The 17,473-nt window shown below is 52.8% G+C and overlaps 1 protein-coding gene and 1 long non-coding RNA gene across 5 annotated transcripts in view; one reads left to right on the plus strand and one right to left on the minus strand.

Moving 5' to 3' along the window:
* The window catches only part of COL27A1 (collagen type XXVII alpha 1 chain), a 188,039-nt gene that overhangs the window by 145,388 nt on the left and 25,178 nt on the right, over window positions 1-17,473 (minus strand). For all 3 annotated transcript variants that reach the window (XR_013941014.1, XM_080562480.1, XM_080562479.1), the window contains exons 2-3: window positions 7,778-7,987; window positions 3,751-4,049 (exon numbers count right to left, since the gene is read on the minus strand). Coding sequence is in view for 2 of the 3 variants with exons in the window: in XM_080562480.1 (XP_080418606.1) it covers window positions 3,751-3,806 (56 nt within the window). In the remaining variant the exon portion in view is untranslated. The remainder of the gene's footprint in view (window positions 1-3,750; window positions 4,050-7,777; window positions 7,988-17,473) is intronic.
* Window positions 1,245-7,771, plus strand: LOC308180575. 2 transcript variants are annotated; one of them, XR_013941017.1, is made up of 5 exons: window positions 1,245-1,376; window positions 1,458-3,158; window positions 4,272-4,666; window positions 6,516-6,670; window positions 6,940-7,771. It is a non-coding gene; the product is annotated as an uncharacterized lncRNA (long non-coding RNA). The 2 variants fall into 2 exon arrangements; XR_013941016.1 differs by having other exon boundaries at window positions 6,516-7,771.

A 17,473-nucleotide genomic window follows, 5' to 3' on the forward strand; every position in this document is an offset into this window, starting at 1 on the left:
ACCAGCGTGGCCAACCCTCCCTCCTGCAGCTACCTCATTTTGTTCTTCCGAGGGTTTATGCTGATACCTGCAGACAAAGGGCTGATGGGGTTCGAAGTGCCGGTCCCTGTCCTCCTAACCAGGAACCAGAGCTCGTGTATTCATTGCTTCTTTGAGCTCCTGCTGCTGACAACCTGCTTCCTCATCGCTAGATGCAAGACCGACCGATGAGGCTGGGATGACTCAAACACCCTTCCAGATACCCCCCAGCAACTTCCCACAACACGGGATCTTTCCTGACAACGTGCTGCTTGGCCTCCTTTTGCTCACCATCACTGCCCGGGTTATTGGCTTTGCTGCCGTGCGAAGTGACAGCACTCACTGCGGCCCTGCCCTTTGTGTCCGCAGCTAGTAACTGGAGCCCTCGGCAAACAGAAGTGCTAAGCGTGATCTGTCATCTAACTCCTTTTTTGTCCTTCCAACAAATGCCTTTGCATTCCTTCATTTTGTCAATGGGGTTTGGCAGAGCTGTATAGAATTCCCCATTGTTTCCATTTGCACTTCAGTAAGTGTCCATCATTGCTACTTATGCCCCCAACAAACTGGCAGAGAAAGAGAGAGAAAGAAATAAAATCTCTATTTAGAAATTTCATACAACTCGTTATTGCAAGACCTGGGTGTCCCCTAGTCTTTAACGCAACGTAACGTGATGTTCTGAAGCATGGCAGTTTTATCCCCGCAGCCCAAAGCAGAAAGGGGATGAAGCTGGGGCTCTGTTAGAGTGGCACATCGAGGTGGCAGCAGAGGGGGACCTGGGCACAGGACCTCAGCCATGACGCTGCCCTTCCCTCCTGGGACACAGCTCCAAGAGTCTGTGCTGCTGCCTCCTCTTCGCCCCATGGTACCAGCCCACCTGTACCGTTTGCCCAGTATTGCCCTAATTTGTCCCAAATCACCTGCCCTGCCTGCAGGGCCATCATCTCCCCTTGAAACAGGAGCTGGCTGGCTCCATCCCTTCCAGGGCTGCCCTGCCACTCGGTCCATCCTCCCCAGGGGCACCAGGCGGGTGCTGTACCACCATGCAGGGCCTTCCTCACCCAGCGGGTGGGCCAGGCAGCCCCGAGGCAGCATTAGAGCCACCACTCAGGGCTGTAGCAGCAAGCAGGGCGAGCTGAGGCTCGGGAGCAGGAGACCAGCCTCTCCTGGGCCAGCATGCAGCGCCGGGGCTGGAAGGAGCTGGGGTGGTGCAGATGCAGCTAAAGGGCACGAGTGCTACGGGCTGGACACATTCAATGAATGGCAGAGTGCAAAACCTTCTGTGGTATCGGGGAGCCTGTGCTCACTGAAAATGCATCAACAGAAACGATCAGGAAGAACATTTTAAGTTTGCAAAGCCTGTAAAGGTTTGTGTTCTCCTGGTTTTACAGGCTTTGGCTGCTTGGGCCAGAAGGCTTCGGTTCCCTCACCGTGCTCTGCAGCTGCTTCCCCTCCGCTGCTGAGCCAGCCCTGCCGTTCCCATCCAGGGGTGTCCCGCAGCCCGGCACCTTCCCAGCCACCAGCCCCGCTCCAGAGGATGCCGCAGGGGTGCTGGGACACTTGGGGACCCAGTGCCCCGAGCGACGGCACCAGGAGGTTCCCGTTAGGGGCTGCCTTCAGGAGCGCCATGCTCAGGACGCCGAGGCAGGCTCTGCGGCACCAGGGTGGCCTGGTAAGCAGCTCCTGGCTCCCGGGACCCTCACCGAGACTCCAGGCTTCGAGAGGAACACCCAGCTGTGGGGATGGCGGGCTGCGCACACAGCTCCGCCGGGCAAGTGGGAGCCCAGCACCGAAAAGCCCATCGGGAGATAATGCGAAGGGCAGCAAGCGACCTCTGCCGAGGAGGGAACGGATCAGCAGCACGCTGGCAAGGTATTTAACCCCGAGCAGATCCTGGGAACAAAAGGCGCACATATTGAGCCACCAGAAGAGACCACAGTGCAGATTTCCGTGGCACCTCGCACGGCGTTAGCCTGGGGTACAGAGATACGAGGGCAGATCCAGCCCTGCTGCGAGCACGCAGCTCCGCCGGGCGCCCCTTTCCTCGACCCGGCCTCAGCGGGGTCCGACGTGCCCTGGGGCTCGAGCAAGGTCCCCCTGTCCCCTCTTGCAGCATGACTGCAGATAACTTCACCGCCGTGCTCCCAAGGTAGCGCGAAGAGACCTCGCCTCGTGCCAAGTGTCTCCCCGGCACCCGGCCCTGCCCCTCGCCTCGCAGTGCTGCTCCAGGTGCCCCAGAGCAGTCCTCGTCCCCCTGCTCCCCTGTCCTCCCCTGTCGACTTCTCCATTTGTGACACAGCCACGCTCGCACGCTCCCAGGCAGGCACGGGGCTCCAGAGAGCACCCAGTGTTTAATAGGTGCAGCGGGGGGACAGTGCAGTCACCAGCATTTCCAGACACACCACAGCCACGTCCGGGTGAAAAAGCCCCAAAGCCCTGAAATTCGGTCCTTGTGAGCGTACAAACACGCACAAACTTCCCGAGGAGAGCTGGTTCCAGGCTCTGGGAGCGGTTCGGACCTCGCCACATAACTTTACACACACAGACACACGCATGCAGGGCAGGCGTGTGCTGAGCCTACAAAGGAAACTGCACATTCATCCCCGTCCAGCTCCGGCACCGCGCTAACGGGGCGGCTGCGGGGAGCGGGGTGACCCTCGGGGGGCACGCGGGGAAGGGGGGGGGGTTCCCCCAAATCCCCCTGCCCCATTTCCGTCCTTTCCCCCCATCTCACAGCCCGTCCCGGTCTGGCAGAAGCGCAGGGATCCTGTACACAACTTTTTCAAACTGCCAGGCAGAAGAATCCCAGTCCTTCCAAGGGAGTGTCGGTAAATCATCATTACATCCGACAACGCAACCAGAGGGCTTAACCCTTTGCTAGTCCCCAGGAAAATAACAACAACAACAAATTTAACAATGAAAATCCTCAAAGCTGGCCCCGGCTGCGTGAGAAAGAGGACAGGCAGGGTGTGGACCGCAATTTTTCATGTCTCTATATGTACAGAGATAGAAAGATATCTTTGTGCGCGCGTACACGAAGCACACGAACATGCCACCACGCACCCGCCTGCCTCCCTGGACGTGCCTCCCAGCCCTCCCCATGGCTCTCCCACTTTTCGGAGGACTGCGGTGGCGATCTCCAGGTACTCGTGCCCCCGTCCCGCGGTGCAGGGCCAAGGAGCAGCGTTCCCAGCCTGCTCCCCAGCGGGGCTGGGAACCTCCCGGCGCCTGCCCAGGGTGGAGGTGCCGGGGGGACCCCGGGGAGGCAGAATCGCCCGCTGCTGCATCTCGATGCGGGTGCAACACCCGCACCGGGGTGGCCCACCCCCGGGACCAGTTCCCGGACTGGGAGCTCCTTTCCCCAGGGCTGGGAAGCGGGGGTTCCTCCAGCCGTCCCCAGCACCCTGACCCCCAGCTCCGCACCTCACCAAGGCGCTCTCTCAGCACCAACCCCACACCCCAGCCCCATTCCCACCCTCCCGCTCCAGCGTGGCCTCCCCGCTTCCCAGCCCATTCTCCTCTGCAGCCCAGGAGTTTTCACATCGTCCCCTGGCAGCAGGAATGTCTTCCCCCACCCCATCCCCAGCCGCCCCGAGCACAGCGGAGCGGAGCGGGGCTCCCTCCCGGGCACGTTCTCCCCGCCCGCACCCCGCGGGCTCCCCCGGCCCCCCAAAACCCCATTTCCCCCCGGGATGCCCTTCCCCAGCGCCGGGAGAAGTAGGACTTTGTACTCACCCCCTGCCTGCTGCTGTAGCTCTGAGTCTGGAGACCGGCTCTGATTCCGGCTCCATCACGTTTAGTGCATTGTCTCTTTCGGGCAATTTTTGCGGCAATCCATCAGAAAAAGGGGAACAGGCCGGTTTGTGGGTACATCCTTCCCAGGAGCTCAGCTCTCTGCCTCTCTAAGGGGCTCAGCTGTGTCAAAGACACCCCCTGGCCCGGACGGCTCACTCCTTCCTCCTTCTCTTCTGGGTCCTTTTGCTTACACAGATCTTTTAATCCCATTTAACTCCCTCTCGGCAGACTGCAATTACCTTGGGAGAAAGGAGAGAGAACAGAAAGTACACGCTAGGAAGCCAGGCTGGCCCATGGTTGCTGGATTTCTTGCCTCTCTTTTTTTTTTTTCCTCCTTATTAATAGTACAATTGCTGTGATCCCTGGTTTCCAAAATCCTTGATTGAAAGTGTTTTTTTTCTTAGCTGTTACTTTTTTTTTTTGGTTTGGTTGGTGGTTGTAATTATTATTTTTATTTGCAGTGCAGATGTGCCTCCCACCCCCTCAAAGATCTCTCCTCTGGACTTAGAGAGAAGAGGAAAAGGCAGATTTTCAGAAATGAAAATTATTTAAGGATGTCCCTGCTGCCTCTCTCTGCTGCCCTCCTCTGTAGTACTGAAGCACTTGCAAAAAATAATACAAAGTAAATAAATAAAAAATTGAAACTTCGGCTAGAAGAGCTGCAGGGGAGTAACCCAAGACCCCTTCCAGGCTGTGCAGAGCAAGAGCGGGTGACTCCGTGGAGGAAGGCCCAGCTCTGGAGGAGGCTGCTGATGGAGATGGCTGCTTGGCCGTGCTCACCTGCCCGGCCACGAACCCTCTGCCCAAAGCAGCTCCAGCCCAGTGCACAGGGACGGCAATGGACCCGCAGTATGAGGTACCTGGCGTGGCTTCTCCCCGTGGGCACAGCGCTTGGAGGAGGTCAAGAGCCCACGGAGGGGGCTCGGACACGCAGGAGCCCCCCGCTCCCCTCCTCGCCCTGTCCTGCTCCCATGGGGAGGGAGTGAAGGGTCCCGGGTGGGGGCATCCCCAGACCCCCTCTCCTCCCACTGCCAGGTGATGGAGGCTGGAGCCTGAGGGGCTGGGAGGGGGGAAGGAGTTTCCTTACGTGAAGTCCAGCAGAGGAAAGCAGAGCCCAAGCCCACCCAGCCGGCTGTGCCGCGAGAGGGGACTTTGTGCTGGACTCGCCTCCCTTTGCCCTCTCCTCTTCCAGCAAAACCCCACCGAGCCAGGATCCCCCCAGGCCCCATCCACCGTGCGCAGCCAAGGTGTCAGGCAGGTCCCTCTTGTCCATGTTGCCCACGCCAGGACACGGCAAAGCCCTCAGCTCTGGGGGTCCCCTCGTGCGGCCGAGCCCCCGGGTGCCCCCCAGCCCTGCCCCTCGCGCAGCGTCGCTGCCTTGGGCACTTACTTGGCGAGGCGGGAGGCTGTGCAACGTCTCCTTGCAGCCCCACCTTCATTGGCATTCATTTGTCCCAGCAGCTTACAACAACGTCTACTTCTTAAAAAATACTACTACTACTTAAAAAAAAAAAAAAAAAAGCAAAAGGAGCAAACACACGCACACAAAAAAAAATCCAAAGCACCCAAGCCCTTTCCTGCCTCCTTCCCCTTCAGTCCCAAGGTGTCTGGAGCCAAGGGGGTGCCTGCCAGGCTCAGGGCCCCTGGCCGAGCCAAGGCTCCCTGGCAAGGCCGGGTCCCCCCAAATTCAGCGGGTAACCCGAATTCCCCCCGAATTCAGCAGGTAATCCTTCCCCGGGGCGCACGCAGGCAGGGGCCCCGCGGGTCCAGGAGGGAAGGTGGGCTGCGAGCAGGAGGGACACGGATGGGAGAGAGGTGGAAATTATAAGGCTGCCCTTGTCCTTTTAAATAGCTGCAGCCAGGGGACTCCGCTGGCTGGCTGGGGTGCCCCAGGTATCCGATTTCAGCAAACAGCAGCTAATGAGAGGAGATCCAGCCTCCGAGGGGCAGGTTCAGCGCTGCCCTGCGGGCAGGGGGGCACTGGGGCACCCCTGCAGCAAGGGATGTGTGTGTGGGGGGGAGGCTGGAGGCTGCCGGGCAGAGCTGGGGGCAAGGAGGGCAGGTTGGGGTCCCTGGGCTGCCAGGGTTACGCTGCAAAGGTTGGATCCTGCAGGTGCTGAGCCAGCCCGGGGGTTTGCTTTGCATGGGTAGGGGGCTGCGCGCCCCCAGGATGGGGGAAAGGACCAGGCAGAACCACAGCACCTGGCTGTGGGCCTTAACCTTAGTACTCCCCCCCCCCCAAAAAAACAACAACCTACAGCTGCAAGTAGGATGAACACCAACCCACCGAGTCCCTGAACTTGAAGGTTTTGCTGGGAGCAGAAAATTCAAGGAGCCGCTGGCCTGACTCAGCACTGCAGGTTTTACTCGAAAAGGTGACCTCAGCGTGGCCAAAAGTTAAGGTTTCCACCAGAGCTCAGACCTCCTGTGACGTCTCCTGTTACCAGGCATGCTGAGAGCTTTTCTTTAATACAGACATTTGGCTGAGTCGTGGTTGCTTGCAGGGACTGTGGTTTTGCATCTCCCAGTTTCTATAGGCAGGAGATTTTATTCATACCTTTGCTCTGAAACATCTGCATTTTTCTTTCTCGCTTGCTATAATCGAGGAAGCTTTAAGCAATAACAATAAAGCACAAAGGAATTTGAAATAAGCAGTGTTATGACTGGGATAAATAAGTAACAGCCTCGCGGTCCACTTTCCTCAGGGACACTTTTCCAGAAGCGTGCAGCCACGTTACGCGCCCAGACACTTGCTGGAAGCTCCTGTGCACGGGCAGACCTGTCGCAGCGCCCTGAAGTCCCAGGAGCTCAGACAACCCATCCAGACCAGCTCTGAGGGCTGGGACTTGAGGGACAAAAGGTAGTCACACAGCGTGTCAGAAACCACATAAAACTCTATTTTCTCAGCTATTTTTACCCCAGCTGTTTTTCCGTGTTTCTCAGTCATGCATTCCTCGCTGAGAAACATATTCTAGCCAAGCCTAGAGTGTTTTAAGATTAAAGCTTTAGCTATTATATATATATATATATGCATATAACTTTGCAAAGAAACGTATGGAAATTCCTGTGCTGTTGACTATGCTTTGTAGCCTACTGTTCTTTTCTAATTTCTAACTTTTCCAAAACCAGCAAGTATTCAGAAACTGTCCTTCCCCTCAAAGAAAACCATGCTGTCCCAGAGACCAACAAGGGTCCAGCTTCCCAGAGCAAGGGACAGAGATGAAAGCAAAAAGTTGTGCTGCAGCTTTTTGGGAAGATGCACACAGATGCAGCAGGGACAGGTAACTGGTAAGCAAAAGGACTGGCAGAGCTTCAGGACCGTAGTGCTGCAGAGACCACAACGAAACACACTTGGAGCCCCAACCTGCAAATATTTATGTACGTACTTAACTTTGCTCATATGAACGGTTTCAAACCAAACACATGCATAAAAGCTTTGCTAGCATGCAGACTTAAATGTAGCCCAGCAGTAGGAAAAAGGGAATTAGTTTAAAACAAAAGGAAACCCAACATTGCTGAAGCCAAGAGTAGTGCCAAGTGAATTCAGGTTCAAAAATTAGACCTCATTCTTCAAAAAGAGAAAAGCCACAACATATGATCTGAATAGAAATATATTTAGCAGATTTATTTTTCTTTCCTTCCACATTTAAATAGAAGCCATTTTAAAATACTAAATAAACTGAAGTAAATCAGCACAGCAGTGAAATGTAAAAAAAAATATTAAAAAGGCAAGAAAAAAAGAAAAAAAAAGGAATTGAACGTCCTAGTTTAATTAGCCAAAATAAGAAAAGTACAGGGGAGGAGGAAATACCACCACACACCACACGACACTGGGAACAGAACACTTGCTTTTGACAAAACACACCTCTCTCTCAAAAAAAAGCAGCATGTCATTACTGCTTGAATAAATACAGCGTTTAAAATATTCATCCGCGTTTAGCCAGTTTCCAAAAGAACCCGCACCCACCTCTCCTCTGGGTCCGTAGCTTGGTTGAGCATCAAGGCCCTCATTAATACCGTCCCATCCCTTTGCTCCTCTCGGAAAACCAGGCGTGAAGGCACCTACGGGCCGTGGCGAGGCAGCATCACGCGGCGGTGCGCAGCTCCCAGCGCCGGCTCAGAGGACCGAAGGAATCCCAGGCACAAACCTGGGCCTGCCCTCCCGTTTCAGCTCAGCCTGCAAGGCAACAGCACTGAGTTACCTTCACACAAGTCAGGAGAGCGTCCCGAATCCCTCGCTGCCCCCAGCACTCACAAGGAATTACAGGGATGTGTCTGGATATATTTAGATAAATGCCCTATTCAGATTGAGGGCTGTGGCACGACCGGGCAGAAGGCACGGGCGGTGTGAAACCCCAAGCACAGGAAAAGCCTGTGGGAGGGATCAAACAAACAGGCAAAGGCAAGATGGGATAAAGAGCCTTTCACTGCCCTCTGGGCTGAGGATCTGCTCCATCTAACCTCGGTGCCTGGTGAAGGGCTGCTGGAGCCGTAGGGACAAGGGAACCCACCCTGCGGCAAGTGCCACTGCCGCGAAGGAGTGACGGCGCTGTGGTGACGGGACGCAGCCATGCTGCGTGGCCCAGGAACGCACACTGCCTGCAGCAGAGCTCTGGAGGAGGGCTGGATCCACTCCTGTAAACCCAGCAGGAACAGAAGATTAACCCCCCACAGAACTGGGACTCAGCCCCAGCCCACGCAGCAGCATGGGGTGCGCCTGGCTGTCCTGGGCCGGGGTTGACCTGGCAGCCATGTCACATGCCAGGAGCCCAGACATCGAGAGGCCCCTGGAGAGCCGGGGACACCAAGCCCTGCCTGCAGGGCTGCACTAGGCCATCGGCACCAGAGTGAGCACCCGCAGCCCCTCCTGCTGCCTCTGGGACCTTTGGGACCAGCCCAGCACCCCTCCTGAAGGGATGCGATGCCCAGTGCAGGACCTCCTAATCCCAACACGACTTTTCCATCCAGATCCTGTATTTAATGTGACCATACTGCCATTTCTCATGCTTATGAGCTCTGTTTGGGCAAACTGGCACTAGTTCAAGCCCTGGGCTCAAGTCTTTCCTGCCCTAAGGGACCTGGGCATGAGCAGAAACCTGCTGGTGAGCTTCAGGTGGCTGACGAGAAGTCTCTCCACACACAGCACAGTCAAAGACTCCATGCAGGCAGAAGCTGGCCCAGCTGGGGTCCAGCTGATTCACCTGTTGGTTTTCTCTGCCTGGCTTCAGCCACCTCTGCAAGAGCATGAGGCTTCAGCTGAGGAGAGAACGCGCAGCAGTTCTGTTCTGATTTTAGACTGCTGTCTGACATCTACTCTGTAATGCAAAAGCTGCTGTGGGTTATGTTTCTTGTTCCCAGTGCACCAGGGAGAATATCGCTTATATGGGAGATGTACAGAAAGCTCAGAAGTCATATAACCAACCAAGTTTGTACCCAGTGCTATTTCCTCCCTCTCAGCAGCCTGACAAACCCCATCCCACCCCGTGCCACAGGCTAGTGGTGACATGTTTGAACTTCTGCAGCCGTTTGATGTAAAATGTTTTAAATTCTTTTTGGGAACACTAAAGGCTTTTGTCTCTTGACCGGTGCTGCAGGGATGCCATGTCTGGCAAAGACTGATCTTTCTGTGCTTTCTGGCTATGCCATATCACATCGGGCTGCCCAGCTGGCTGAGAGGTAGGAATTGCTGTTAATCATTAAACTGAGCCTTTTTCCATCGGAATGAAAGGAAACACAATGCCGCGATACAAGTCCAAGCCCACCCTTCCTAAGGAAATGATGACTGCTGATTACAATCCTGCCATACGCTTCTATTTAGACATTTAGGGAACCGCAGTGTTACAGATGGCTGCGAAGCCGATAGTTCAACTGATGTTACAAGCGCGTGGTGTCAAACTTACAGGTAAGCCACAACAGGGTAGTGCATTGCATACTCCCAGGGGAAGATGTTCCAGGGAACAGCTCCTAGTCCCTGACTGCCTTCATTTGAGGTACCAGGCAAAGGCTGCCCGGTTTTGGTAACATCCCATTCACTTGTTTGTCCAAAGCAGATTCCTAAATTTTGTTTAGGGATTATTCAGACACTGGTGCTGTGGGAAAATACAAAAGAGCCAGCGCTGCTCGGCAGTTCTGAGCAGCATCCCTACATCTAAGCACCAAACAAAGTATTCCAATGTTTTTGGCACTGCGTGGTGATCCAATTCAACACTCTGAGCTGCACAGCACATAACCAAGGCTGGTTTTCCCCTCTTTCCATAGAAAAAAAAAAAAAACACAAACCCAGCCCACCATCAAAATCAACACTGGGCTGCTGCCCATGGAGCAGTAATTCTTCCACAGTCTGGAGGCTTGCTAGTTAAACGCAGTAATGCACCAGCAAGCACAAATGCTTTTCCCACCGGCATGCCAAACGACCCCGATGGGCTGGTGGAGGTGGACACGTGCTGAACTGGGCCAGGTCAGGTAACAGGATCTTTCTCTAAAGAAACAGCACACCTTTTCTTCATGAAACAGAACCACCCTGAGAGCGCCGTCTCCTGCGGCAGGGATGGATGGTACCCCAGTGCTTACCAGTGCCTGCTGATCTAATTCATTTCCTGCAGGTTAAGGACAACTACCACTGTGGTTGCTGCTACAACAGCATTTTACTGTGGCAGGGAGCACAATCCGGTGTTTAAAACTTAAGTCAAAATTCTGCAAGTCAGACATGCACACTGCTTCTGAATTTTCGGCTGCACTGCCCACTTCTAGCGTGCTGTCAGCTTTCTGGACATCCCAGGAGCAGTGACGTGGGTGTGGATCACTGCTTGTGCAAGCACATGCAGTGCAGAACTGATTTAGGCACGAGCAGCCTGACCTGTTCCGAACACAGCAGACAAAAACTAGTGGCTGCAGGCAACACTGGAAGGTGTTGACCACCGAGATGTGCTGCGTCTGGTCTGAGAGGTGCCTCTGGCTCTGTGCAGTCGGGTGCCTGCACGTGGGGATGCGGAGCTTGGCCAAGTGCAGCGGGAAGGCCGAAAGCAGAGCTGGACCCTGGCCTCCGCCAGGCAGCAGGATGCAACGCAAACGTCTGGTTCTGTGCACGACAGACAGACTGAAACAAAGCCTGAGTCAGATTCTGAGCAGTTTCAGTGGGAAGGGGAAAGGACGAAGAGCCTAGAAAAAGCCAAAGCAACTTTTTCTTATGACACAATGTTTAAGGCAAAACTATTTAAAACAAAATGAAAACAAATGTTCTCCTTTTTTTTCCTTCAAGTAAAACGTGATGCATTTTTAGTGTCTGATTTGATGTTGAAAGTGGAAAACTGTCAGCTCCAGCCGCTGTAGGAAGGACAACGCCTGTGTCCTGCTGCTGGGCAAGCCTGTGGGAGCAGCTTCTTGGTAAAAGGGAAATCATACCTGCCTTGTGGCAGGAGAAACTGAAGTGGAAATAAGTGCACGACAAAACGAAGGAGCAGCGAGACTAGATGGAGCTGAGCATCTCCTGGACTCCACCCTGCATTGGGCTCACTAATGGCACCAGAAACACTCTTTATTTTTACAAGCAGAGACAAGGATGAGACGGCTCCTCACACGTACACACACATGTATGTTAAACAAAAGCTTGTACTGAAGTCTGAGGTGTCAGCTCCAAAACAACTTGATTTGTGTAGTCTGAGAGTAACTCCTGGATACAACCGAACCAGAGCAGGGAATCTCTTCACTTAACCAAGCTAAAACGTGCTGCCGTGACACCGCTTCCTCCAGCGACTGCAGGCAGCTATTTCTGCAACCAGCTGCTCGAGGCTGTGCTTCGCTGCTTCCGATGGGAAGCGATGCGGCCGGCTGGTGAGGAAGAGGAGTCGCCTCCTTTCTCAACAGCTGCATGGCCTGAAGCCATGGTCAGGCTCTCCCCTGCCTGGAGGGGGCCGTGGCCGAGGGATGACAGCTAACCCAGATCTCAGCAGAGCTCGGGGTTGGTTTTCACTATCCTGGTGACCTGCAGGGTGACCTGAAGCAACTTAAGCCACTGCTTTTGTGCCGTTACATTCTCGTCTCCCGAGTGAAGCTTGTGATATAGATCATTGTATGTATAAAGAGGTTTAAGACCTTCAAACGTGAAGCGCTGCCAGCAAACTGTTATTACTTTACTGTGCAGTTGGCAGCGGCCTCTCCGCAAGAAAAAGTGTAAATCTATTTCCCAACCAGCTTTTACATTCACCACAACCTGCCGTCATCCAGATGCACAGTTCATTAGAGATCATTTAGTTTTATCTGGCTGAAAAGTCCCATGTAAAAAAAAACCTGCTGATTAAGCACACAATTCAAATACATCTCCTGGAGTACAGCAGACAATTCCTAGCACTTTATCTGCACCGTCTGAAACGCAATCTGTGCCACTTAGAGCAGAACAATGCTCGATTTCTTCATACTCCTCTTGAATTGTTAACACATAAAGCAGAAACACAGCCCATTTTCACTGAGAAGTTCTCTTCTGACATACTCGGTATGTTAACCGAGGGCACACAAATCTGCTTCAAAGCTAATAGGCTCTTTTTCTTCCAGCAAACACACTTCTTCACATCTATACACTCTTGCTCTCTCTCTCCACTTCAATAGCAATAGCATTTGGTAAAGCTCTCCAAACTGGAGCCACTGCAGAAAGACTGTATTTACTTATGTTTGGGTAAGAACTAATAAGAGACCCGGTTGTGTCTCAGCTCCTCCAATTCCAAAAGGAAAAAAAAATCAAGTCAATATTTATACACCCACTGGTGAATTAAATCCCCTCCTCCCTGGAGGAGAGGAGAATAAAATGAAGTGATTGAAACAGGTTTCATGTAAGGGGATTTTTGTTTGTTTGCTTGTTTGCTTTCAGAGCTTGGGGGATTTATTTATTTTCCTTGTAATTTAAGTGCAGTCGTACTGCGTGGTGTGCATCAGGTCAGCTTCGCAGTGGGATCTTCCATTAAAGACCAAGAGCTCAGGAGCCCTTGCATGCTCCCCAAGGTCTCTGATGGACACAGGCTCGGGTACGTAAGGGGCTGGCCCGTCCCCATCAGCTCAGCCCTGATGGAGGATGAAGTTGCCGAATGACAAATGGTTCGTGTTCCAGCGGGTTAGATACAGTATAAACAACTCAATCAGCATTGCTTGAGCTCTCCCAGCATGGAGATCCTGTCCAAAGCCTGTCAGGGCCAACAGAAAGCCTCACACTGACTTCTCTGGCCATCACAACATGCCCTGCTTTCACCAGGACTTCTCACCGGCGTAGCCCCACGGCTAACTCCAGCCTTTCCAGCGCAGCTCCTTGGACGAGGAAAGCCCTAACAGCATGAGACAGGCTTTTTGCCTCTATGACAAACTGCTTTGCTGGCCTTCTCCCTCCACCCACATTAAGGCTGTAGGACTTGTCTGTTCCATATGATTCATAAATCCTCTTATTAAAGGGATAATCAGAGCATCAGGTACTATATAATCACCCATCAGCGTGGCTATTGAAGGTAGTTTCTCTCCGCCAAAGGCAAATCCCCTGAACCATGCACCTGGACCAAATCCCACACGGCCCTACAGTGCTCAAATTTTCAGTGTGAGCTGCCCCACGGCAGCCAAGCAGAGCACTGTGTGTGCAGCATGACTGGCATCTCTGTACCATGAGTAAGACGCAACAAGAAACCTTTTAGTTATGTTTTCCTATTAATGTATCTATTATATTGTATTGTATTGTATCATTGTTTCCAAAGAGGAATTCTGATTCCTTTTGCACAGGATACCTGAGGCTTTTACAGGACAAAGTCTCACTGGGATGCATTTCACGAGCTGCTGGAGGACCTTCCTGGAGTAGCTGTTCTAGAGCAGGCAGCATATCCACCTTCCTAATGTGGCTTAGGATTTAAATCACCAAACTCGTTCTTCACCAAATATAAGTTGACAGAGTGCCATGACTGCAACTGGACATCCTCCATTCACCATGTAGAACCAGGAGCACATCTGTGTATATTTGCAAACAGAAATAAATACACAAATACTGCAAACACTCATTAACATCCTCTCCACGCCTTGAGAAGAAAATAAGTCACGGGGGAGCGAATGTCAGTAAAGTAACTTCGACTTTACAGTGCAAAGCACAGCAGAGATAAACACAGTAAGTTCCAATTCACTGCACTGTCTTGGTCCAAATGGGGCAACTTCTGCCACTTTCTAATGGCAAATGGGCAGAGATTCGCACGAGCAGCTTCAAACAAAATCCAGCATTTCCACTGTTCAATTACAGCAACAGAACTTCAAAGAATTTCAGTGAGTTCAGCTGAAATTTATGTTTGCGTAGCAGCACAGTGAATTTGGCCCTTATATATTTTAGAAACATAGCCAAGGGAGTAGGTTCTCCTTTGCTCTACGCAGTAGCATCACGATAGAGGGGCCGTTGTGCAGACCCAGTCGAGGCATTTTTAAGCCTGTTCCCCATCGGCCAATTCCCCAAAGTCTCTGGGACTGAAGAAGCCTTGTGACTGACAAGGGTTACATCGGGGTCAAGTTTTACACTCCAAAAACGAAGGGAGATCACTGTTTACTCTCCAGTTTCTCAGAAAACACTCAAATCCCTCTTCATATGGAACATCTCATTTGCATGTCATCAGCAAACTTTTCCACTGGCAAGCCTGCCATGCTTCAACATTTTCTTCATCCACAAACAAAACGTACGCTTTATCAGTGTCATCTTGCTTCACGGGCAGCTTCAACACCTGCCTTTCTTCTCTTACGCTGTTCCTCTCAGGGATTTCTTTATTATGAGTTCACATTAAACTATTTCTTGTTTAGATTTAAAAGGTCAAATTTTAATCTCAGTGTATCTTGAGATGCTTTTCTCCAAGCTGCTCCGACCGTGGCTCCTTTCCCACCAAATCCCACATTTAGCTTTCAAGCCAGACCAAAATTCACTGCAAGACTTGCATTAATCAGCAGAATGGAAAAAGAGGGACTAGTGAGTGTTTTGCATCTCCAATGTCCCTAGCAGGCAACAACACTTTGTTAAATCTCCTACGGGGCTGTGCCCCAGGCGGAAAGCCCTGCTGCCAAGCGGCTGGCGTGTCCTTGGGCACTGACCGATGGACATGGGCAGTGTGGCTCTCACCTTTGCCTTGCTCAGAGCAACAGGCACAACACACCCAAGCAAACGCACGATGAACAGGTCATCGGTCCTAAAAGCGCTTTGATGTGCCTAGCACGCCTTTCATCATGGCATCCTAAAAGCGCTTCGCAATTATTGTGAGTCCTAACTCATCACCACCCACATGGTTTTCCCTCCTTCACCAGCTGGATATACGGAAAGCCCCAGCTACTTAAGGGGATGACTTTGAAGGGTATGACTTAAGGGGAAGAATCCAGGGCTCCTGCTCCATCCACCATGCCCCGAGGCCACGGAACTTCCCCGTAACACCACTGCGCCCAGTAAGCACTGCGAAACACACGTGGGTCCTACGCACATGGTCAGCAAGGAGACCTCGTGGAGAAGACACACAGCTTCTCTGTACTCTTCACCGCTTCATCGTGAGCTGTTTTTTTTTTTCCCCCAACATGCTGCTATTAAACACCAGGAACAAACTAGTTTCTGTATAAAACTTTCCCCAAAGTATTTAGAAGATGTCAAGAAATGCCAAACTTTCTATTTTCCTCCTTCTTTAAAGGAGAAATAACGTCAAATTAAAATATTTGGAAATGGCACTGATCAGCATTTTATTTTCTAGCCCTGATTTTTTAATATATATATATTTTTTTAGTCCAACAAAGACCACCCTCTCCCCCTAGCAATGCTAGGAGGGGACTATGCTGAAAATTATAGTTTCCAGAGTTTGCGAGAGAACCACAAGAACTTAATTATAGTTATTGACATACCAAACACCCACTGAAAGCTTCATCTTCCCGTGGCCAGAAATAACCACACAAAGTGAAGGTAGCAAACTGACATCAATCAGCCTCAACTTGGGACAGCTAATTAACGCACCAGGCATGAAGATGAGCCTTGCTCGTGGGCTGCCGCAGCCCAAAGGAGCACGCAGCGGGGCAGCTGCTGCTCTCATCCTATCAGCAGCAATGACCTGGTCTGTGTGGGCTGGGTTTTGCCCCCCCAGAGCAGGGCTGCACAACTTAACCGGCCCATGTGCCTTCCTCCCAGTACTGGTTTGAAGGAGCTCCTGTCTGTGCCGTGTGATCAGCACCCATGTTGTGCACCATCAGTGCTCAGCGCAGCCCCGCTGCCCCCAGGTGCACGCGAGCTCCCCATCTTCCCGGGTAGCGGGGACTGGTTTGGGAGGGAGGAAAGCAGGAAAGCTTCGCAGGCAGAGGAGTGACACCCCTGGGAGTTAGCAGATGTCTGGACTGCTCTGCCCCAGCCCTGTTTGCTCGCCGGCTGTGCTGGCACATCCTGAAGGAACCACGCTTGTGGGCAGCTCGCTGCCCTCTGGGCAGACTCCACGCCGCCAACAGCTGCAGTCACATCAAAGCCCGTATGTCTAAGGCGATGTAAAAGGGTTAGAGAAGGTGAAGCATCGGCTGGGTGTTCCCTGGGAGCCCGAGGAGGCTGCTGAGCACCGGCAGCTCTGGAGGGATCCCGTGCTGCGAGCATCGCCACGTGGCACCGGCCGAGCATGCTGCTAATGGGGCTGTTATGTCCTACAGCTGCTGGTGGTTGGTGGCCTGTCCTGTGCACTGCTCTCGCAGGGCCCCACAAACCATGAACATGGCCTTGTGACAGCCTCAGAAAGGCAGGGAGGAGCACAATTAACGAGAGAGATGAGGTGCAGGCAGCACAACAGCTTGGGCATTGTCACAAAGTGATACCGAGCTGGGAAGGCAAAGGACAGGGCTACCAGAAATGACACATCCATCAAATATTCTCATTCATTTTCATTTCATCAGCATGGGAAGTCCCCATCTTTGTCCCCCCCCAAACCAGAAGATGTTTTTGAGGGGCTGGGGGAAGCTGCGCCACCTTGGCTGTGTTTACCCTAAGGCCCCAGAAGCCCATCACCATCCACTGCGGTCACGTAGCCGTGTTTGTGCAGCAGTTCCCAGTGCCCTTTCCAAACAATAACAGGCTGGACCGCAAAACCCTCATTTAGACTGGAGCGAGGATATTCGTGCACAAAACCACAGCCCAACCTTTAGGACCTGGAGGAGTAAACATTTGACAGAGGGAACACGTTTCACACCCGCACCACTCCGGCGTGGCTGCTGAACACCACGTACAGGCAGACAAAGGACGGGTTCCACTGCAGGCTAGGGCTGCGGCTACAAGGAAATCAAGGTCAGGTAGGCTTCACATCAGCCTGGTGCTCCCAGGTCCCAGAAAGACCCCACACATGAATTTTCCCCCTTTGAGGGACAGTGCCTCGTGCGCCGCACAGCGCGGGTTGTACCTGCACAGCTTCAGCACCGTCCCGCTCCTGCGGTGCTCAGTGAGGAGCTGCGATGGGAGCTGCTCCCCAGCCAACACAGCAGGAGACAAAAAGCTTTTGTAGGAGGGAAGAGGTTGGAACTAACCCTTTTCTGCAGTGAACTTGAAGGCGTTTGCCTCCAGGAAATTGGCCACTTAACTGCAGGTCCAGCACGTCCCCGCTGACGCGCTGTGATTTGTGAGGGGTACATCCACAACCTGAGACCGCAAGAGGCTGCAGTGAGATGT

Source organism: Anser brachyrhynchus (genome assembly GCF_964034855.1).
Source record: "Anser brachyrhynchus genome assembly, chromosome: 19".
NCBI lineage: Eukaryota > Metazoa > Chordata > Aves > Anseriformes > Anatidae > Anser > Anser brachyrhynchus.